Genomic DNA, 22,380 nt, shown 5'->3' on the forward strand with positions numbered 1-22,380 from the left:
GCGGCGGAGCGTGGAGTTTCTTGTCTCCAGAGGTCCGTGGAGATCGGGAAGGGAAAGGTGAGGCAGGTGGGACTAGGCAGCCAACCCACGGAGGTCTGCTGGCATCTGCACTTTGGGTCTCAGTGGAGGTGGGGCTCCGGGAGGGGGACGGGCGTCACGCTCACCCCCACTCAGAGCCGAGACATCCCCGCTTCTCGTTCTGAGCAGAGAACCCAGGCATCGCAGGGGAGGGAATGCCGCGCACCGCTCCCAGCCCGCCCTAGCTCTTTATTCCTCTGTCAGGTGCAGTCATGTCGGGCTTCGACGACCCTGGCATTTTCTACAGCGACAGCTTCGGGGGGGACCCTGGGGCCGATGAGGGGCAGGCCCGCAAGTCTCAGCTGCAGAGACGCTTCAAGGAGTTCCTGAGACAGTACAGAGTGGGCACCGACCGTACCGGCCTCACCTTCAAATACAGGTGCGCACTGGAAAGGGACTGGAGGAGAGATGCATCTTCAACCCCCCTGCTGCGGAGCTGCGGGGAAACAGACCATGTCTGGCTACACTTCACTCAGAGCCCTTTAGTGTCGTAGACAGTCTGAGTAGAGATGGGAAACAGGACCAGAGAGCCGAATCACTTGGGTCACAGGGATTTTGGTCTCAGCAGTACTTTTTCCACTGTGGTTTTGTATATTTTATAGGTGAAGTTAGTTTTTGGGTGCGTCGCCTGTTGAGTGGGCCGCCAACAACCCAGTTAGGGCCGCTTGGACAGAGACAGGTCTTGCTTCTTGTTCATGTGCTTCTTACCGTTCTTCCAGGTAATCTCTGTGTTACCTTGTAAACTCAGGTTGTCCGTGAGTGTAAATGGTGAAGATGGTAGTTATGGTTCCGTTCACTCATTCATGCATTCATCCATTCAGTATTGCAACTTACTGTAAGTCCCTGGGTTATGAATGTCAGACTCACAGACAACTGGTACTTGCCCTTTAATGTTATATAAATTTGCCGTCACTTTGAAACAGTTGAACCAACCCCTACTCACAACAAATTTGTCATCACAGTCACCAAATTCTTCATCACAATCACCTTCACTTGCTGCACGTGCAGCTTTTAAATCACTGAAAACGCTTCGAGCTTTTTCTTGCACTAAACCAAACTGGTTGCCGTGGAGTCCATTCCAATTTCACAGTGACCCTATAGGACAGAGTAGAACTGCCCCATATGATTTCCAAGGAGCAGCTGGTGGATTTGAACTGCCGACCTTTTGGTGAGCAGCTGAGCTCTTAACCACTGCGTCACCAGGGAAGTAAGGCTAAATAAGAACCGAGCACAGGACCCAGGCATCAGAGGGAAGGGAATGCCGTGTGCCACTCCCAGCCTGCCCTAGCTCTGGGTTCTGACTTACCTACAAATTCTTAAAGACACACTTAGGAATGGATCTCGTTGGTAACCTGGAACTTGTACATAACCCGGGGACTGCTTGTATATTAACTGAGCACCTACTGCGTGCTGGACGCTGTCCCAGGTGCTAGGCCACAGCACCAGACAAGCTAGACAATGGACAAGGTCCCTGCTCCCAGTCCATGTACAACCCAGTGACATCTTGTTGAATCATTGTAGGCCCAGCCCCTATCCTGGAGATCTTAAAATGTAGAGAACATGAGTTTGTTAAAGTCTGGTCCAGGATTGGACCCAACCAGTTATTAGCTGAGTGACTTCCAAGGGATAGTCTCTCTGGGCCTCAGTTTCTTAATTAGTAAAATGGGTATAGCCATTCCTTGCTCCATTTATTTACACACTGTTAACATGGACCATCAGCTATGTGTCAGGCACAGTGCTAAACACTGAGATACAAAGATGGAAAGACACTACTTGTCTTCAAGAAGCTCCTAAGTCAGTAAGGCAGGGCATAGAGGCCCACAAATAAATTACAAGGTGATAATTGCCTCAGTGGAGGAAGTGGAAGGCAGAGGAAGGAGCTGAAGTCTGAGTTGACTGTTGAGCCGAGGGAGTTGTTTCAGGAGTGGAAGGCATTCCAGGTAGGAGTGATTGCATGGACAGCCTGTTATACAAGGGGCTTTCAGGGACAGGCTGACGGTTTGATATGGCTCCTGGACAAAAGGTAGAAGAGAACGGGTCCTGAGATGAGGCTAGGCAGCAGGCTATGCTTAGGTCAGTGGTCCCCAAAATGTGTTCTTAGAACAGTAGTTCCATGGGATGCTCTGTAGAAAGTGTCTGGTGGTTGACAAGACAGGCAAGGTCCCTGCTGCCACGGAGCCTCCAAGTTTGAGGTTAGCTTTCAAGAGTGAGTTAAAGTCTCCGAGGAGTCCTGCAATGAGTTTGCAGTGAATGTCTGCCCAGCTGACCTGTGCAGAACCCCATCTTCGAGCATTTAAACACCCTTCAAGTATCTTGTGGCTGCCTCCATGGAGCTTTCTTTGGAGGATGCCTCTGTTGGCACTGGGGAGCCTCTGTAGGGTTAGAGAACGGAGTGACGTGGAATGAGATGTGTGCTTGGGAAGAGGAGGGTGCGGCTGTGGTGGCTGCGCTGCGGGAGATGCTGATGTGCAGGTACCCCTCAGCCACTGTTGCTTTCCCCTTCTCCGCATCCGCCCACTGCAGGGATGAACTCAAGCGGCATTACAACCTGGGCGAGTACTGGATTGAGGTGGAGATGGAGGATCTGGCCAGCTTTGATGAGGACCTGGCTGACTACTTGTATAAGCAGCCAGCTGAGCACTTGCAGCTGGTGAGTGGGACCTTATCCCTGAGCCTCCCAGGGCAGGCCCTGTCCTATCACTAACAGCCTGTCCCCTTCCTGTTCTCCAGTTAGAGGAAGCTGCCAAGGAGGTGGCTGATGAGGTGACCCGGCCCCGGCCCACCGGTGAGGAGGTGCTCCAGGACATCCAGGTCATGCTCAAGTCTGATGCCAGCCCGTCCAGCATCCGCAGCCTGAAGGTGGGTCTGTGTAGGGGCCAGTCTGAGGGTGGCGGCAGCCACTGCATGGTGGAGAGAGGGGCAGGCCTGGGCACCAGCTGTGTGACCCTGCCAAGTCACTCCACCTTTCTGAGCTGGTTTCCTCCTCTGTAAAACTAACTTGTGGGACAAATGCTTACTGAGCTCCTCCTGTGGGCAAGGAGTTGCGTTAGGTCCTGGAGAAACAATGACAAACTGAATGGACACTCTCCCACCCTCACGGAGTTTACATCCAGCGGGGGAGACAGAGTGTACCAGTCAACATCATACATGATGGAATGTCACATGGCCATAAACTCAAGGAAAGAAATCAAGAGGGTGATGAGAGAGAAAATGTGGGAGACCCCTCTGGAAAAGATAGAGAAGGCTCCTTTGAGGGGGTGACATCTGACGTGATATGAGGTCCTTAAAAGCAGGGACCGTACCTGAGGCTCCTCTGAACCCTGTGTTGAGAGCAGTCTGGTTCTGGACCGGGTCCACTGGGTGGACACTCAGCAAACAGGTTTTCAGCTGAATGGAAGAGCTGTGGCCCACCCTGCAGCTCTGTGCCCCTTCCCCTGGCCCCTGCACAGGACATTCCCTAGCATGTTTCAGATGCTCCCTGACTCCCCTTTTTTTTTTTTCAAATAATTTTTTAAAAATTGTGGTCAATACACAGGTAGCAAATCATTTACCATTTCAGCAGTCTTCACAGATGCAGTTCACTGACATGAAATGTGTTCATCATACTGTTCAACCATCACCACCTCGACTCCCTTTAACCAGCATCTCTTCCTGTGGCTCTGTTGCAGTCAGACACCATGTCGCACCTGGTGAAGATCCCTGGTATCGTCATCGCAGCCTCAGCGGTCCGGGCCAAGGCCACCCGCATCTCCATCCAGTGCCGCAGCTGCCGTAACACCATCACCAACATCGCCATGCGGCCCGGCCTGGAGGGCTACGCCCTGCCCAGGAAGTGCAACACGTGAGTGGGCCTCGGGGGGTCTGTGAGGCTGGAAGGGACATCAGAGCACGACCAGTAGCTGCTTAGAGACCCCCTGGGAAGGGCTGGGGCAGGGGGCGTGCCCTGTGGGATTGGCACAGAGCTGAGCCCTGGGGCCTGGGGTGATGAACAGGGAGTGGTGTCCCTCTGCATTGGTGAGTTCTGCCCCCACTAGGATGCCCAGACAACCTGTGCCGGGAACCCAGGGTTGGGAGGGAAAAGCACGCTAGGAGGAAATGCCTACCTGGAATCTTCTATAGCGGTCAGCAAGCTGGCTTGCTGGCCACATCCAGCCTGCCGCATGATCCCAGCCGTAGTTGCTCATTTGATGCCTGTGACTGCGTTAGTTTCACAGAGTTTTGGCTCCCTCTGCCGGTTCCTCCTCAGCTTCCTGACCTAGGCATTGCTGTGCCCCAGGGCTCAGCCCTCCACTTCTGTTTCTACACTCACCCCTAGGTGATCTCAGGCTTTAAATACTGTCAGTTTGTAGAGACTACGCATGGGTATCTCCGCTGACCATGATACTGGTCTGTCCAGCAGCCTGCAGACATCCCATGTGGGCATCTAATGGGCATTACAGTCTTGAATGCAGCCCAAATGGAACTAATTGCCATCCTGTCCCCAGACCTGTCCCTCCTGCATCCCCACCGCCAACCAAACACCATCTTTTCACGTGTTCAGACCCAAATCCTTGGCCTCATGTTTTTCCCCATCTTGCATCTAAACCATCCTTTTGGCTGTCGCCAGATGTATGTGCAGAGGATTGGACCATATCTTACCACCTCTGGCACATCTGCCTTGCTCCATGCTGTTGTCTCTCACCTGAAACAGTGTGGTGACCTCCCTGGTCCCCCTGTGTCCACCTTTGTCCCCCGCAGTCCATCCTCCACCCAGCAGCCAGCATGACCCTTCCAAACTGCAAGCTATTCAATCATTTCCCATCTCACCCACAGTGAAGTCCTCTTGCAGCCCTGTCTGCCCCCAGCTCCCTCCTGCCTTGCCTGCCCACTCCTCCCTCTCACTGGGCCCCAGCTGCACAGCCTCCTGACTGCCCCTTGAACACGCCAAGCACACACCAAGTACACGCTCGGCCCCTTTGTGCTTGCTGTTTCCTCTGCCCGGAACGTTCTTCCTCAGACTTCCACAACCTGCGTTCTCATTTCTCCCTTCAGGTTACTCCTCAGTGTCACCTCACGAGAGGCGCCTCCCCTGACCCACCACGTTACACATGTGCACACATACCTGGCTACTCTCTCGTACCTGCCTACTTTTCTTCACAGCATGTAGCACTGCCTGTTGTCATGTGGTTATTTGCTTCTTAGCATTTTCTGTCTCCCCTGACTAGAACTGAAGCTCCATAAGAGCAGGTACTTTTTGCACACTGCTTGTTTCCTGCGCCTAGAATAATGCCTGGCACATGGTAGATGCTTTTCTATAATACTTGTTGAATAATGGCTAGAATTTTATATAGAGGCCTGAGAATGGTCTAGAGGTGTTTAGAATCTCACTGGAAAATATCTTGGGATTTAAGTGAGGGGTTAGTAAGGTGATTGATAGTCTAGCCTCTAGTGGCGCAGTAGTTAAGCGCTCAGCTGCAAACCACAAGGTCGCCCGTTTGAACCCACCAGCTGCTCTGTGGGAGAAGAATGTGGCAGCCTGCTTCCGTAAAGATTTACAGGCTTGGAAACCCTGTGGGGCAGTTTTCATCTGTCATATAGGGTTACTATGAATCAGGATCGACTCAATGGTTTGGTTTCCCTATGGGGACCTGGGACCCCATGAGGGGACTAGAGTGTGACTTGTCTGCCGCCGCTCAGCAAGTTAACACAAGTCAGGCTCCAGAGGTTTTCCTGACTCCTAACCCAGCACTCGGCCACCACAGAGCAGGCCTCTGTTTAGGGCCTTTCCCAGCTCACCTTGGGGATCCCTTTGGTTGTTGTCGGTCATGTCCTGTTGCTGGTCACGTCCTGTTGCAGATTCATGGTGATCGGGTTCTGACTTTCCCCCACGCAGGGATCAGGCTGGGCGTCCCAAGTGCCCTCTGGACCCGTATTTCATTATGCCTGACAAGTGCAAATGCGTAGACTTCCAGACCCTGAAGCTGCAAGAGTTGCCCGACGCGGTGCCGCATGGAGAGATGCCCAGACACATGCAGCTGTACTGCGACAGGTGGGGTGGGCAGGGCCGGTGCGTCCCTGAGCCACGTGCTGGTGCAATTCGTCAGTGGGTCGTCTGGGGTCTGGTGGGCCCTGGGAGAAAAAGGGAGGAGGTGATGGCTAGTTTCCTAGTAATTGTGCCGCGCCTGGTGCTTCCCGTACGTTTCTTCTCATCTCTCGTCTTCCCGTAACCCACAGGAGGCACCTCAGCCCCCATTTTGCAGAGGAAGGGATGTAACTTTTAGATGCTAACTGGCTTAGTGAGTGGAGGAGCTGGGTTTCGAGCCTACGTCTGTTGCTTTCCAAAGCCACTGTAGAAGTATCTCTCCAGCCGTCTTAGGACTGGGAGGCCCAGGGTGGCATAGCTCAGTAACCAGCGGCTGGAAAGCCTCTTCCCAGTTGGGCATTCCCACACCATACCTGTTCCCCAGGGCTTTCTGTTAAGATGTTGCCCTTGGATTTCCTGAGTAAGTTGCAGAGGGAGCTGAGCCAGGTTCCCTCAGAAACCTGGGAGGAAGGCTTGGAGAGCCTTGACTAGGCCTCTTACCCTGGACTTGGACACCCTGCAGTTGCATGCAGATGTTCTGTGTGTGTGATTTTTTCTGAGGAGCCAGTCCCTAACTATCAGTAGCTTCATCGGTGGCAGTAGAGTTTGTAGGAGTCAGACTCCAGGGCGAGTTATTTGAGTTTGCTGAGACTCAGATTCCTCATCAGCAGAATGGGGATATAGTCTGTCTCTGCTGTGATATTTAAATTGGAAAATGCACATCAGGTGCACGATTCTGGGCACAAATGAAGTATTTATTAGGTTATATATTAGATTATTAGATAATATTAATCAGTATGTAATAGATTGTTCTCCAAGGGGCACATGATCCAGAAGTTTAAAAAGTAGGATATACAAAGAGAGGCGTTGGATGCCCATAGAATGTTACAAATGGTGGTTAAGATCCTCTGTGGAGCTGTGACTCTGGTTTATTAAGTACCATGGTACCTGTTACCTCCCCTGATCCCACAGCCGTAGAGGCAGGCCAGATTGCTTTATTATCCCTTAGCTGAGAGATGAAGAAACAGACCCTGGGAGGCCCAGTGACTTCCTTGAGGTCACACCGCTTCTAAGTGTCAGAGTGCAGTACCGGTCCAAGTGTCGCTTCTGTGCCACACTGGCTCTGGCTGGAAGGGATCATGTTTTAACATTTTATTTTGTCAAGAATGAAAACTCAGAGGCAGATTGACTTGGCTGAGCTCATGGAGCAGCAGCAATGGGAGTGGCCCAGGCCAGGAGGCTGGGAGAGAATGAGGAGGAAGGCTTCTCCTGAGATGGCCACTGGGAGCCACGTGACGAGTCTGACAGCAGATAGCATGAAGCTGGGGCTTCTGAAGGGCTGGGGTGGCAGCACTGAGCCTCCCCCCAGCCCCCGCCAACATAGCACAGGAGCTCGAGAAAGCAGCTGGAGGGGCAGGCCGCCACCTGCCTTCCTGTTTGGCTGCTGCCATAACCAGGGGTTGTTATCACTGTCCTCTAAGCAATGAGCCATCTAAGGATGGGGTGGGTTGTGATGAAGGACAGAGGGACCCCTTCTTTGGGCTCCACTGGATGGAGTGGGATGGAGGTGAGTCAAGCAGAGATGCTCAGGTGGGCTGTGAGCATGATGGGGATGAGTAAATCCGGGACTTCTGCCCCCACCAGGCTCTCACCCTCTTTTCTCTCTCCTCCCCTGTCCTCATTCTCTCAGGTACCTGTGTGACAAAGTTGTCCCTGGGAACAGAGTCACCATCATGGGCATCTACTCCATCAAGAAGTTTGGCCTGACTTCCAGAAGGGGCTACGACAGGGTGGGTGTGGGCATCCGGAGCTCCTACATCCGGGTCCTGGGCATCCAGGTAGACACGGATGGCTCTGGTGAGTTGGCTTTGGGGTCCTGGGCATCCAGGTAGACACCGATGGCTCTGGTGAGTTGGCTTTGGGGTCCTGGCTCGGCCCTGCCAAGGTTGTGCTTGCTCACCTCCCTTCACAGATAGCTCGTGACCTCAAGAGGTAGCCAGGACCTCCTTGCATTGCTCATGCTGCTGGAATGTTCATCTTTATGTTAAGCAAAAACTTGTCTCCCTGGAGCGTCCGCCTGTCAGTCCGTGCTGTGGGCTCTGGGCTGATGGTGCTTGCCTAAATGCAGGACCAAGGCTGAAGGACTCGAGTCAGAGCAGTGGAGGATTCCTGAGTGCCGTACCCCCGGATCACTCCCACAGGAGAGGCACAAGAGGGGAATGCAGGCTTCAGGCAGAGAGGAGCTCGGAGCCCAGTTGGAGAAATGAGACAATGGCAGTGAACCTGCTGGGGGACAGGGCAGGGTGAGGTGGTGTCAGGTGTGATTCCAGGCAGTGCTACAGCAGGTCAGAGAAGGTGAAAGTGGCAAGAGCCTTGTGTGGGGGCTGGGTTTGAAGGATGGCAGGATGTGGAGGATAGGATCTTCCAGGCGGAACAGGGGTGGTTTGAGCGGGTGAAGCCCCTGGTCTGGATGGGATGCTGAGTGGGTGCAGGGACGAGTGGGCTAGAGCCACGTAAAGGGCCTTGAATGCCAAGGTGAGGACTTGTGCTCTCACCTGAGGCCGGGGGGAGCCGCTGCAAGGCTTTTCACTTTTACATCCACACTGGCTGCAGTGAGTTAATTTGAAGGGGAGGGTCCCCAGACTTAGTTCATGGACCTCTGTGCTCATTCTCTGGTAACTCATCTCAGCTCACAGCTTGTAACCCCTCGATGCTGGCAGTTACAGATTTCTGTCTCTAGCTGGATTTCTCCCCATACCCAGACCCTCCTATCCAACTGCTGGCGTGTCAGTGTCTATGAGGCGTCTCAAGCCCAACACATCCAAAGCCGAGTTCCTTCATTCTCCCACCCTCTCAAGCTGGTTCCTCTGTCTTTCCTTCTCAGCTAATGCCCACTCCATTCTTCCAGTTAATTAAGCAAAAAATCTCAGCATCATCTTTGATCCCTCATCTTGTCGTCCCCCACATCTCACCTGTTGGCACACCTGGCAGCTCCACCTTCAGATATGTCCAGGGTCTGACTTTTGCTCCTCACCCTCCTCACCACATCCACCCTGGTCCGAGCCCCCACCATCTTGACCTTGGATTACTGCCAGGCTTCCTCACTGGTCTCCGGGCCTCTGCCCTGCCCCTGTGTCCTCTTTTCCACACAGCAGCCAGAGCGACTGATGCTGTTAGAACCAGAGACATCATGTCACTGCTTGTCTGAAATGGCTTCATTTCTCTCTGTTAAACGAAAGGCCTTCCGGCGGTCCCCAAGGGCCTACACAACCTGGCCCTCTGATATCTTGGACCACCCCCCCTTCCCCTTACTCTCTAGGCTCTGGAACACACCAGGCCCACTCCTGAGAGGCCAGGGCTGAGTGGGAGAACTGAGGCCTCTGCCTTGACTCAGGCTGAGGCTGTGCCCTCTGGGAGGCCGGTGAGCTGGCCCCCTCACGGCCCTCATGTGCCTCCCTCTCCTGCCCCCGCAGGCCGCAGCTTTGCGGGTGCTATAACCCCGCAGGAGGAGGAGGAGTTCCGCCGCCTGGCTACCCTGCCCAACATCTACGAGCTCATCTCCAAGAGCATCGCCCCTTCCATCTTTGGGGGCATGGACATGAAGAAGGCCATCGCCTGCCTGCTCTTTGGGGGCTCCCGAAAGAGGTGGGGAGCTGGGCCCATGGACCACTGGGGTCTGGGGTGGGGGCTGGCGACTTGGCCACAGAAGGACTTGAATGGTCTTTTCATTTTTCCTGGGACCCTTGGCCCTGCTCCTCCTCCGGGATCTTTCCTGGCCGTCAGCCTGACTGGAGGGTGGGTGGGGAACCCGGCCGGCAAGTGCAGTGGGGAGAGCACTGGCTTAGGGTCAGGAGCGGATGAAGTCTCTGCTCTGCTCCTCACTTAGTGTGTGACCTGGGTACAGAGCACCACTTCCCTGAACCCGAGTGTCCCTGTGAATTAAATAGGTGAAAAATCAGACACTCAGGCCGTCCTTTGTCCTTTTGAAACTATAAGAAAGTGCTTTTGAAACTATAAAAAATAGAACTATAGAAAATAGTAACATTATTATCATCAATAGCTAATGTTTACTGTGAGTGCCTGGGTGGTGCAAATGGTTAACACACTTGACTGCTAAACAAAAGGTTGGAGGTTTGAGTCCACCCAGAAGGGCCTTGGAAGAAAGGCCTGGTGGTCTACTTCCAAAAAATCAGTCATTGAAAACCCTATGGAGCACAGTTCTACTTTGACACACATGGGGGCGCCATGAGTTTGAATCAACTCGACAGCGACTGTTTTTGTTTTTAAAACATTAACTGAGTTCATATTATGTGCCAGACATTCTTTTAAGCGCTTTCTGTGTCTGAAACCCAGTCAGTTTCCATAACCACCCTGTGCGAAAGATGCTATTGTATGCATTTTATGGATGTGAAAATTGAGGCATGGGGGGAGCTAAAGGGACTTGTTTGAAGTCATATGTGGAGCTGGAAGCCTGCCCTCATACTGCCCGTTCCACTGTGCTGTGACAGCCCGCTGCAGCACCCCTCTTCACTCCCCCTGAGAGGATGTTCACTGTGCATGCCCACTGTGTGTGCCCGGGCACAGCCACAAGTGCCGTTCCCTTTGACCCGCCCTCCCGTGGAAGGCAGGTTTTATCCTGCTCTGTCTTTAGGTGAGGCTTACCATGGCTAGGGGACGAAAGAGGTGGCTGTGGAGGTGGGTCTCAGCCAGAGCCCCTGCTCTCCCCCGTCTTCCCGCTGGCTCTGAGCCCCTGCCCCTGGATGGATTGTCACCTTGTCCATCTAACTGTGCTCCCCAGGCTCCCTGACGGACTCACTCGCCGAGGAGACATCAACCTGTTGATGCTGGGGGACCCTGGGACCGCCAAGTCCCAGCTTCTGAAGTTTGTGGAGAAGTGTTCTCCCATCGGGGTGAGTGGCCCAGGGCAAGCCTTCTCTCTGCCTTGCTGCCCCACAGGGAGGAAGCTGTCTGTAGGGCAAGGCCAATGGGTCCTGGGACACCTTTCGTGGGCTGGCTTACCCAGAATTTCTTCCTCACTGCTCCTGGCTGCTGTCAGCATGGCAGAGAGGAGGAGAGAAGAAGGGAACCACTGGTGTGTGTAGGTTTGGGGCAGGAGCACTGGACTGAGAGTCAAGAGAGGGTTTACATTTCAGCCTGGCTAGGAATCAGCTGTGGACCTTGAGGAAGGTCACCTAATCACCCTGAGCCTTAGTTTATCCATCTGCTAAATAATAATAATAGTCTGAATAACGGGCCAGACACTTCTTTAAGTGCTTTACATATATGCACTCATGTAATCCTTAACTCCATGAGGTAAGTGTGATTACCCCTATTTTATGGATAAAGAAAAGGAAACTGAGGCACAGCATAGTTAAGTGTCTTGCCCTAAGGTCCTGCAGCTAGTAAGTACTGGAATGGGGATTTGAACCCAAGTGTCTGCTCACCTGTGCCTTCTGGTGCATTGACAGTGGTCTGGGAGGACTAGCAGAGGGTGGGGAGGTGACCACCTTTGTCAGTGGAACAGGTCAGTGTGGACTCGGGGAGTCTTTGGGCATGAAGTATGTTGGGTTTTCTCGACCAGCGTCATCCAATGGCAATGTCGTGTGAACTATGCAAGCCACATAGGTGATTTATAATTTTCTGGCTGCCTCATTAAAAAAAGTAAAAAAAACAAGTGAAAATAATTTTAATAATTTATTCCATTTAACCCAGTATATCCAAAATATTACCATTTTAACATGTACTTCAATATAAAAAAAAGCATTAATTAGTACATTCTTATGTTAGCACTAAGTTGTTGAAATCCTTGTGTACCTCACACTGAAGCATATCTCAGTTTGTTCTCCCTGCATTCCAAGTGCTTCGTGTGGTAACTATTGGACAGGGCAGGTCTATACAAAAATGACAAGGGACTTAGCATGGGGGAAACCTTTAGCTAGGGGTCAGGAGGCCCCGCCCAGCTCTGGGTCCAGCATGAAGAGCGTCTCTCCTCTTCTGTGGGCCTATTTGCTCATCTGTGTGCTGGGTCCCTCTGGCCCCTTCCTAGGGCTGTGGTGAGGCTCCAGTAAGGTGCTGGAGAGAACACCCCAGGAGGACGTCTAGGCCAGACTGAAGCCCAGAGCGGCCTCCTCATTCCAGAGGGAGTAACATGGGTAGGAGCCTTGAGCTCTGTTGTGTGACTGTGGATGAACCTTAACTTTCGGAGCCCTCAACCCAGCGGGGTGAAAGAGTGGAGCTGGTGTTGGGCCCTGACGTCTGCTGTCCCCTCACCCAGGTGTACACATCTGGGAAAGGTAGCAGTGCAGCTGGCCTGACGGCCTCAGTGATGAGGGACCCCTCGTCCCGGAACTTCATCATGGAGGGCGGAGCCATGGTCCTGGCTGACGGTGGAGTCGTCTGCATCGATGAGTTTGACAAGGTGAGTCTGACAAGGTGAGGCGGTGCCCAGTGGGTGTGGGCCTGGGACATGTGTCTTCCTGTGCCCAGCAGAAACACCCTCTGAGCTGGCTCCAGAGGCCTCTGGTTGCTTGTAGGGTAATGGTGGGAAGTTGCTTAACCTCTCCCAGTCTCGGTCTCCATAGCTGGAGAATGAGGAGAGGAGAGCCAAGCCCACAGTCGTCACCATGATTAGAGATGACGCAGTTCCTGGCACTGGCCTAGCAGGAGTTGGTGCTCAGGAATGGTGGCTGCTGTTGGTGTTCTTGTTGCCATTGCTGCCCTGTCCCCCTTGCCTGGGTGAGTCTGATGGACGTTTCTCTTCCCCAATCAGATGAGAGAAGACGACCGCGTGGCAATCCATGAAGCCATGGAGCAGCAGACCATCTCCATCGCCAAGGTGAGTAGCCCTCCCGGCAAGCCCTGTCTTCCTGGCCCAGGCCAGTCCGGCTGTGCTCAGGTGCCGTGAGGTGCCAGGATCAGGGGCCCCAGCCTCAGGCTGTCGGCCCAGGCCTCTGCTGGTGACAGCAGGTCTAGAATCTGGGGGAGGAGGTGACACATCCCAGGATCGCTATCGTCTCCTCTGAATCCCTCAGGCTGGAATCACCACCACCCTGAACTCCCGCTGCTCCGTCCTGGCTGCTGCCAACTCAGTGTTCGGCCGCTGGGACGAGACCAAGGGGGAGGACAACATCGACTTCATGCCCACCATCCTGTCCCGCTTCGACATGATCTTCATCGTCAAAGATGAGCACAATGAGGAGAGGGACATGGTGCGTCTGGGGGTGGGGTGGGTGGCCGCAGGGTGCTCAGGGCCCGGCTGCAGGCTCTCAGTTCTGGAAGAGGGCAAGTAAGGGCTGGGCCTGGGGCGGGGAGGGTGGGGGTTGCCGAGCCGTCAGATATAGCCACAAAGTGGGGAGCATATAGGGCACGGTGTGTGTGGGTCGCAGGGGGCCTGGGAGTCTGATCTGCCTCTGCCCTGAGTAGTGTGTGTGTGATTCAGGCCTCAGTTCCTTGTAGATGAAAAGGAGGAGCTGGACTCGATTATAAGGATGTTTGGTTACAAGTAATAGAACTGCAGCCTGGATGGTAAATTTCTGAAAGGAAAGAACTTAATGGCCTGTGTAATCAACAGGACCAGTGGTGTGCTGGCTTCAAGCCCAGCTGGATCCGAGTTCTCAAACAGCATTGTCAGGGATCCCTCTGTCACTGTCTCTGGGCTTTGCTTTCCTTGGTAGAGGCTTTGTTCTCAGGCAGCCTCTCCTCTGCGGTGGCTAAGATGGCCCCAGGCAACTCCTGGATTTTGTCTTACCAGTTGCACAGTCCCCAAGGAAAGAGAGACTTCTTTTCCATTAGTTCTAGTGAAAGTCCCACGTTGGACTTTCATTGGCTCACATCAGATCAGATACCCCACCCTGAAGCAGAGACTATGGTTCTCATTGGCTGGGCATGGCCATATGCCCGCCTCCCTGTGAGTGGATGGGCAGAGCCCCACCTGAGCCACGATGACTGGGCCAGGAGAAGCAGGAGCGCTAGGATCTCTCTGAAGGGAAGTCCAGGTGCTCTTCTCAGAAGAAGGGGGGCTGGTGTGAGCAAGCAGGTGGCATGTCCCTGAGGTCTGAATGCCTTTCCCGGCTCCATCAGCTATCCCATCCCTGCCTATGTTGAGACCCAGGCTTAGAATGGCCTGTGGGCTGACCCAGTATCCCTCTGGCCCTCAGATGCTGGCCAAACACGTCATCACTTTGCACGTGAGTGCGCTGACACAGACACAGGCTGTGGAGGGAGAGATCGACCTGGCCACACTGAAGAAGTTTATCGCCTATTGCCGAGCGTGAGTCCCGGGTGCGGGCCCACAGGATGGAGTTGGCTGGCATCCCTGATTCTCACAGGACGCCAAGATGATGCTGTTTCTTAGGTTTCAGCTCTGCTGAATCCTTTCTGCTCCTCCTCAACCTGTCCAGGTCACAGCAGCACTCGGCCTTAGTTTCCCCATCTCCAAAACGAGGGGGTAGGATTTAGATAGTCTGTAAGATCCCCTTGACTTTGACATGAAGGGAGGCAGGGCATTGTGGTGGTCGTGGGCATGGGGTGGCTTCGTGTCCTTGGCAAGTCAGTTGAGCTCTCTGAGCCTCATTTTCCCCAGCTTGATGTTCGCTAGGGTTTTGTAAGGATTGCACAAGATAATGAGTAAGTGCTTGGCATAGTCCTGTACCAAGTAGATAGTAGGTAAATGGCAGCTGCAACTCTATTATTCTCACAGATGCTCAATCAGAGTAATCATAAAAGTGAACACTTACACAGTACTTACTCCATGCCAGGCATTATTCTGAGTGTTTTATATATAAACGAACTTAAACCCATTGCCATCGAGTTGATTCCGACTCATAGCAACCCTATAAGACAGAATAGACCTGCCCCATAGGATTTCCAAGGCTGTAGTCTTTATGGAAGCAGACTGCCGCATCTTACTGCAGAGGAGCTGCTGGTGAGTTTGAACTGCCGACCTTTTGGTTAGCAGCCAAGCACTTAATCACTACCCCACAGGGGCTCCTTAAGTGAACTTTAACCCTTTCCCAAAACCTACAAAGCAGGTATACTGTTACTCTGTTTTACAAATGGGAAAGCTGAGGTAAAGAAAGATTAAGTAATTTGTCCGTGGTCACATGTAGGAGGAGCCAGTATTTGAACCCAGGTATCTGCGTGTAGAGGCTGTGCTTTTAGCCACTACACTAAGCTTCTTAACACATAACACCTCAGTTATCTTGTGATGGAGTTAAAACCTCAGGGTCAAGGGGTCTTCAAGTGCCCTCCAGTGAGCAGCTGAAATGCTGCAGTTGGGCAGGTCCCTAACTCCCCAGCTGGGCCGGAGTGAATGGCGCTGCAGTGGCCCTGCAGTTCCTGGGTCTTTGTCGAGGTTCTGCGCTCAGTCCTCAGAGGCTCGTGCACATCAGAGAGCTCTGGATTCTACTCCAATTTCCTGACTGGCCTTGGGGAGGTTTCTCCCTCCCTCCAGGCCCATCTCATTCTTAGATGGGCTAAACAAAAAAAAAACCCATTGCCACTGAGTCGATTCCAAATCATAGCAACCCTATAGGACAGAGGAGAACCGCCCCACTGAATTTCCAAGGAGTGGTTGGTGGGCTAGAACTGCTGACCTTTTGGTTAGCAGCCGAACTCTTAACTACCGCACCACCAGGGCTGCAGATGAGTTAAGGCTTCCCCTAAATCCGTGATGGCCAGTCGGCCAGGAGGATGGAGGGGCTAGGATGGGGGAGATGCTGATCAGACCTGCACATCCCTGCCACCCACCTCCTGGAAGAGCCTGCCCTGCTTGCTGTCCCTGGTCACCAGCCACTGCCCAGCCTCTTGGGATCACCAGTGCATGACATCCTCAGGTGTGTAGGGATGGAAGAGTTAGAGTGCTGGGTAGCCCGCCATCCAGGTGGCCTCTGACACTGCTTCAGTCCCGTGACGTGTCCTTCGTTAGTCACTGGGCAGGGAGGCAGCAATGCCCACCTCAGGGCAAACACCACACAACATCCAACAGTGAGGAAAGGGGCGATTTTCACCTCCTGCAACTGTAACTGGCTTTCTTCCACCTGCTCTTTTCTCCTGATGTTGATCCCTGTGACAACTGCCCACGGCCCAGATTTCCGTTAAATCTCTTCTAAATGATGATGACCAGCCGGTCTGAGGCAGCGGGGGCGTGTGGGAAAGCACATGTCTGCAAACCGGCCCGGGGACAGGTTGGGTGCCCCAGGATTCCCTCTTGGCCTCACGCCAGCCGCTCCCCACTGCCCTGCAGGAGGTGTGGCCCCCGTCTGTCAGCAGAGGCTGCGGAGAAGCTGAAGAACCGCTACATCATCATGCGGAGTGGGGCCCGTCAGCATGAGAGGGACAGCGACCGCCGTTCCAGCATCCCCATCACCGTGCGGTGAGCGGGCCCAGGGTGGCGCTGGGTGGACGGGCGAGTGATCTCCTCACTGTGATGAGAGGTCCCAGGGCAGTGCTGAAGTGAGTGTATGCGTGTGCGTGGCCAGCACGGGGGCTGTGGTCCAATGCTGACCCCACAGAGAGACCTTTGGCAAGGTCTTCTGGGTGGAGAGGAGTCCTTTTGGGGGAGGAGAACAGTGGCCTCAGTGATTTCTTGTTTGTTTAAGGCTGGGGAACCCTGGGGCCCTCTGCTCTGAAATAGGCCTGGCTTCCCCTTTCGGGGCTGTTAGACAACCAGAGGGTAAGGGAATGCCCAGGCCGAGGAGTCAGAAGATTCTGGGTCCCAGTCCATTATGCGAATGCAGGGAAATTGCTTTCCTTCTGGAGCCTCAGTTTTCTCAGCTCCTAGCTCTCCTCATTCTTAGGAGTTTACAGAGTAGAGTGCTTAAGAGCTTGGACCCACCTAGTTTGAATCCTGTCTCCTGCACTGGTTAGATAGAAGTGATTTGGCTGTGCGTAGTGGAAACCTCACATAAAGTAGCCTAAATAAATTGGAAGTTTCTTCCTTTCTTACATAAAAAGTTCTGGAGGTATGTGGTCCAGGGCTGGTCTAATGGCTGCTCAGAGTCACTCCACACTCCAGGCAGCAGGTCAGGAAGGAGGGTTCACCTTTTAAGGACACTTCCTGGAATTCCCACTCGATGCTTGGATTTAGAGCTTACTGACTATAGCTTATTCACACGGACACAACTAGCTTCAGGAGAAGCTGGGAATCTTAGCTGGGCAGCATGGGTGGGCATAGAAATTAGGGTTCTGTTACTAAGGAGGGAAGGGAGGCAGATTAGGGGAACAGCTAGCAGCCTCCACAATAGTCTTACTCCCTTGGGTAAGCACCTTCTGAGTTCGAGGTGGGGCAGAGGAGGGCAGAGCTACTGAGGCTCTGAGCATCCCGTCACTCTTCACAGGCAGCTGGAGGCCATTGTGCGCATCGCTGAGGCTCTCAGCAAAATGAAGCTGCAGCCCTTCGCCACCGAGGCAGATGTGGAAGAGGCCCTGAGGCTCTTCCAAGTGTCCACGTTGGATGCTGCCTTGTCTGGCACCCTGTCAGGTGAGCAGTCGCTGGGGACACAGCGCCGCCTGGTTTTGTGGGTCCCTGGAGCGGAGCTTCATGGCTGGGCCTGGACGTGGTGGAGCCTGGAGGCTGTGTTGCTTCTCTGAACTTCCTTCTGGCAATGAGCCGCTCTCCCATTTTCTCTGCCACCGCCCCAATTTTCCTCCAAGATGGGAAGAAGCCGTTCTTCTCCAGACTCGTGAACACAATTCGTTAATAATAATTATAATTTTTAATCATTGGTTAAGAACAACAGTAAGTTCTCTTATGTTGAACTTGTAACCTTTTTCAGTGTCCAAAGATCTTTTCCCCATTTACTCTATAGCTGCCCCCTGGAGTTCAGGTTGGGTGGAAGCAGACATTCAAAGAGGCTTTTCCGTGGGACCCAAGGTCACCGGTCCCTTAGCTAGAATGCAGGTCTTGATCCCCAGGCCCGTGTTTTCCTACCATAGTCATGCTGCCCCCTTGGGGCTCAGCCTTTCAGCAGGCGTTCCCTGAGCCCGAATTATGTGCAGGCCCTCCTGGATAAGTTCATTTGTTCCCCCAGCAGATACCTACTGGGTGTTTAGTATTTGCCAGGCACTGTTCTCAAGGCTGGGTATATGTTATTAGGTGCTATTGAGTCAATTCTGACTCATAGTGACCCTATAGGACAAAGTAGAGCTGCCCCTAGGGTTTTTCTAGACTGTATCTTTACAGGAACAGATTGCCAGGTCTTTCTCCCGTGGAGCCGTTGGGTGGGTTCCAGCTGGGAACGTAAATGTGAGGGGATCACAAAGTCCTTGCCCTCGTGGAGCTCTCATTCCTGTGGGGGAGTGACAGGCAGTAAAGAAACAAAGACCAGATGAGGTGGTAGAAAGTGCAGTGGGGAGAATGGCAGCAGGGTCAGGTGTTGGGGAAGGATGGGGCGGCTGTTGCAGATGGGCGGGTCAGGGATGGCCTCTCGGGAAGGGACATTAAGTGAGGACCTGCATGAAGTGAAATGGCTGTGTGGCTCCCTGGGGGAAGACCATCGTAGGCAGAGGGAATGGTCAGTGCAAGACCCCGAGGGGCAAGCAGGCTTGGCACGTTCAAGGAGCTCGGAGACCAGGATGGCTGGAGCAGAGCAAGCAAGGGGGATGAGCAGTGGGAGAAGTAAGGGAGGCAGGTGGGGTAGGTGGAGGCTTGGTCTCTGCTCCCCTCCCTCTGGCTTCCTGTCACACAGGGTGCTTGCTAGTGGAGGGCTGTCTGGGGTGCTGAGGGTATAGAGGGCAGGGGTGATTGGGAGCAGGACAGTTGAGTTGGGCCTTGCAGGCTGTGTAGGAGTTTGCCTTGCAGACTCCTTATTTCCACCCAGGGCAGTGAACTTTGCCCTGCCCTGCTCAGGGGCTTCTCTGACTGCAGCCCCACCCTCTTCTTAGCTGGACCACCAAGGTGCCTGCAGGGTAGGTCAGCAGGGGAGACCTTGCAGCAGGAGTTAGGAAGCATGAGCCCCTGCTTGCTGAGGGGTACTTGGGGCACTTCACAGATGTCCCTACGGCAGCCTGCCCTCCCTGGTCACTGAAGGCCCCCTCCAGCTCCATCTGGGGATCTTCTCCCTAGGGAAATGGTCCCTGCTGCCCGTCCTGCTGGCGGGAATCCATGTACTGCAATTGCAGGTTTTTCTTGCTTGTTATAAAGTCGGCTCAGGTCCTTCCTTCAGAGCCCTCCAGTGGCTCCTCATCTAACCAGAATCAAAGTAGAACCTGTGCCAGGGCCCATAGGACCCGGCCCTTGTTACCACTGTGCGGCCGCATCCCCAGCCTCCTGACCTGCTTTTCACACCAGTCAGGTGCGCCTCTGCCTCAGTGCCTTTGCACCTTCTGCTCCCTCTGCCTGGAGCATCCTTCCCCAAACGCCTGCCTTGCTCTCCAGCTTCACCTCCCCAGAGAGGCCCACGCATCCCCTGGCACCTGACCCTCTTCTTCTGATTTCCTTTTCTGGGCCTGCCTCAGGCCGTTCCGCCTCAGGCTGGAGGGCTCCTCACTGTGGGTACACCGAGGGCCCGGCACCCTGACCCTCACCCATCGCCGTTGCATACCGCAGGGGTGGAGGGCTTCACCAGCCAGGAGGACCAGGAGATGCTGAGCCGCATCGAGAAGCAGCTCAAGCGGCGCTTTGCCATTGGCTCCCAGGTGTCAGAGCACAGCATCATCCAGGACTTCACCAAGCAGGTGGGCCCTGGGGCCGGCACGGGCAGAGGGGGTCTCCTGCGGGCTTCCACCCACCCAGCGCTGGTATCTGCTCAGCAGCCAGGCCCAGGGTGGGGGTGGCAGGTGGTTGGAGGTGGGACAGCTGCACACCTGTGCACACCTGTCTTCTCTTTGTCCCAGACCTGCCATTTTACTTATCCTAGGGACTGCTTTAGTTGGGGGAGGGGCATTTTTTTCTATGCCAGGAGGGGTAGGAGGGAAGAGAGGTAGTGAGGGTCCTGGTAGAACCACACCTAGGCCTCCCCCAGCTCTTCCCATTTATCCCTTCCCCCATTGCCTGGCTTTCTGGGGGGCGGGGCAGGAGGATGAGCCCATGGGGAGGGTGCTGTTGATCCTTAGGAGATGCTGCCCTCCAGAAGCTGTGGGGAACTTGTCATCGTCTTTAAAATCACAGGGGCCATCCTAGTTTCTGCTCCCAGCTCCCTTTCGTCTGTCTACAGCAGCTCGTGTTGATCCCTAGAGCAGCCTCGTGCAGGTGGTGGTGTTCACGCCCATACTGTTGGCAAGCAGACTGAGGCTTTGAGAGCTTTAGGGATGTCAAGAGCTTGGGTTCTAGAGTCAGGTGGACTTGACTGAAGTCCCAGCTCTACCACTTAATTGCTCTGTGACCTTGAGCAAGTGACTCAGCTTCTCTGTGCCTTAGTTTCCTCCCCTGTGAAATGGGGCTGATCATAGTACCAGCTGCACAGGGTTGTTGTGAGGATGAGCATGTAAAGACTTAGAAGTGCCTGGTACATAGTAGCCGTGCAGGAAAGACGTGTTCTTTTTTAATTTTATTTATTTTGTTGTTGAGAATATACTCAGCAGAACATATACCAACTGAACAGTTTCTACATGCACGATTCAGTGACATTGATTACATTCTTTGAGTTGTGCAACCATTCTCACCTTCTTTCCCTGAGTTGTTCCTCCCCATTAACAAACTCACTGCCCCCTAAGGTTCCTATCTAATCTTTCAAGAGGAAAGATCCATTCTTATTATCAAAGGAGATGGGGCGTGAAAGCCTTTTATGAATCGTAAAGTCCCCTTGAGCAGAGGGGTGCTTGGGCTCCACAGGGCCTTGTGGGCAGCCAGCAGGTGTTTTGGGGTCCTGGCAGGCAGCGCCTACTCCTCTTGGAGGCACACTCCTGCATCCAGCCCTGTACTCCGCAGAAATACCCAGAGCACGCCATCCACAAGGTCCTGCAGCTCATGCTGCGGCGGGGCGAGATCCAGCATCGCATGCAGCGCAAGGTCCTCTACCGCCTCAAGTGAGCTGCCCGTGTGGATGCCTCTGCTGCGTGGACGCCTCTGCCTCGGCCTCCTGCACTGTGTCGCGTCTCCCTCCACCGGCTTCCCTGCAAACTTCCCACATGCCCTTCTCTCTGCCCTGGAACAGAGAGACACCATGCCCTGGGGGAAGGAGCGGCCATGTCTTGCCTCACTGCCTCTGGGCCTCTGCCCCCGTAGCTCTGGGAAATGTGGTTTTGGAGTTTACTGAAATAATAAAGCTGTGGGTGTATTTGGATGTCTGTGGGCTGCTGCACTTGGTGGCCTGTCCCCCTCCAGCCTGCCTTCATGGTGAGGTGGGTGTGGGGGAAGAACAGGCCTTGGTGCCAGACAGACCCTGGTTCTGCCCTGGGTCTGCCCTTAGGCTCTTGGGTAAGTCACTTCACCTGTTCAGTGGGGATAATAAAGGCAGTTCCTAACTGGTGTGAGAATTCAGCAAGCTCCGCTGTGTGTGAAAGTGCTTTGTAAAGTGTAAGCTTACCTGCCTCAGCTGGCACCCAGCAGCTTAGTGGGTGGGTAAGAACCCTGGTTGTCTAGTCAGACTGCCTTTCTGTACCTCAGTTTCCTAATCTGTAAACAGGGATGACACTAGTACCTGCATTATAGGGTTGTCCTCAGGATAAGTAAGCTGCTGTTTATGGAGTCGCTGGGTGATGGCTGCTAACTGAAAGGTTGGAGGTTCGAGTCCACCCAGAGATGCTCTGGAAGAGAGGCCTGGTTATCTACTTCCGAAGTCAGCCATTGAAAACCCTGTGGAGTACAGTTCTACTCTGACACACATTGGGACGCCATGACAGAAACTGGTAGGTAGTGAAGGGCCCAGGCAGGGCTGGGCAGTGTTGGCGAGAGCCCAGTGGAAACATGCTGAGCCTTACAGCAAAGTAGGTAAGAGCAGAGGTGCTGGGATTCCATAAACTTTCTAGGTGGGCCACCACCTCCCTCAGTTTATCATCAGGAAGCTGGAGATCATTGGATTCAAACCATAAAAAAGCTGTGAGAATGGAATGGTAGAAAGCACCAGCAATGGCAATATTGGAGAAAAACAACACCAGTATTTTGTTAATTATTTTGCCTAATATCAGAATACCAATATAAATACATTTTATTTGTAAAAAGTGGGAATTCACAAAGTTAAAGGAAAACAAACTAGTGAAATAAAATATTTGATATTTGTCTTGGTTATCTAGTGCCTCTATAATAGAAAATACCACAAGTGGATGGCTTTAAGAAAGAGAAATTTATTCTCTAACAGTCTAGG

General features: G+C 53.5%; 1 protein-coding gene across 1 annotated transcript; it reads left to right on the plus strand.

Moving 5' to 3' along the window:
- On the plus strand, positions 1-21,107 carry MCM5 (minichromosome maintenance complex component 5). Its single transcript, XM_004373811.2, has 17 exons — positions 1-57; positions 283-457; positions 2,602-2,728; positions 2,809-2,937; positions 3,747-3,919; positions 5,951-6,106; positions 7,830-7,996; positions 9,613-9,784; positions 10,938-11,049; positions 12,414-12,557; positions 12,909-12,974; positions 13,171-13,347; positions 14,296-14,408; positions 16,383-16,511; positions 17,476-17,618; positions 19,686-19,813; positions 21,006-21,107. Exons 2-17 carry the CDS (start codon positions 291-293, stop codon positions 21,105-21,107), a joined length of 2,205 nt encoding a protein of 734 aa, XP_004373868.1. The 5' UTR covers positions 1-57; positions 283-290.
- Positions 21,108-22,380: the final 1,273 nt, after the last annotated feature.

Source organism: Trichechus manatus, unplaced genomic scaffold (assembly GCF_000243295.1).
Source record: "Trichechus manatus latirostris isolate Lorelei unplaced genomic scaffold, TriManLat1.0 scaffold00027, whole genome shotgun sequence".
NCBI lineage: Eukaryota > Metazoa > Chordata > Mammalia > Sirenia > Trichechidae > Trichechus > Trichechus manatus.

What these genes read in the sequence shown, in the direction of transcription:
- MCM5 (XM_004373811.2), top strand. Translation starts at nt 291, where the DNA reads ATGTCGGGCTTCGACGACCCTGGCATTTTCTACAGCGACAGCTTCGGG. An exon ending in CCAGCATCCGCAGCCTGAAG is followed by an intron (nt 2,938 to 3,746) that starts GTGGGTCTGTGT and finishes GCTCTGTTGCAG; the next exon opens with TCAGACACCATGTCGCACCT. An exon ending in TCCAGGACTTCACCAAGCAG is followed by an intron (nt 19,814 to 21,005) that starts GTGGGCCCTGGG and finishes TGTACTCCGCAG; the next exon opens with AAATACCCAGAGCACGCCAT.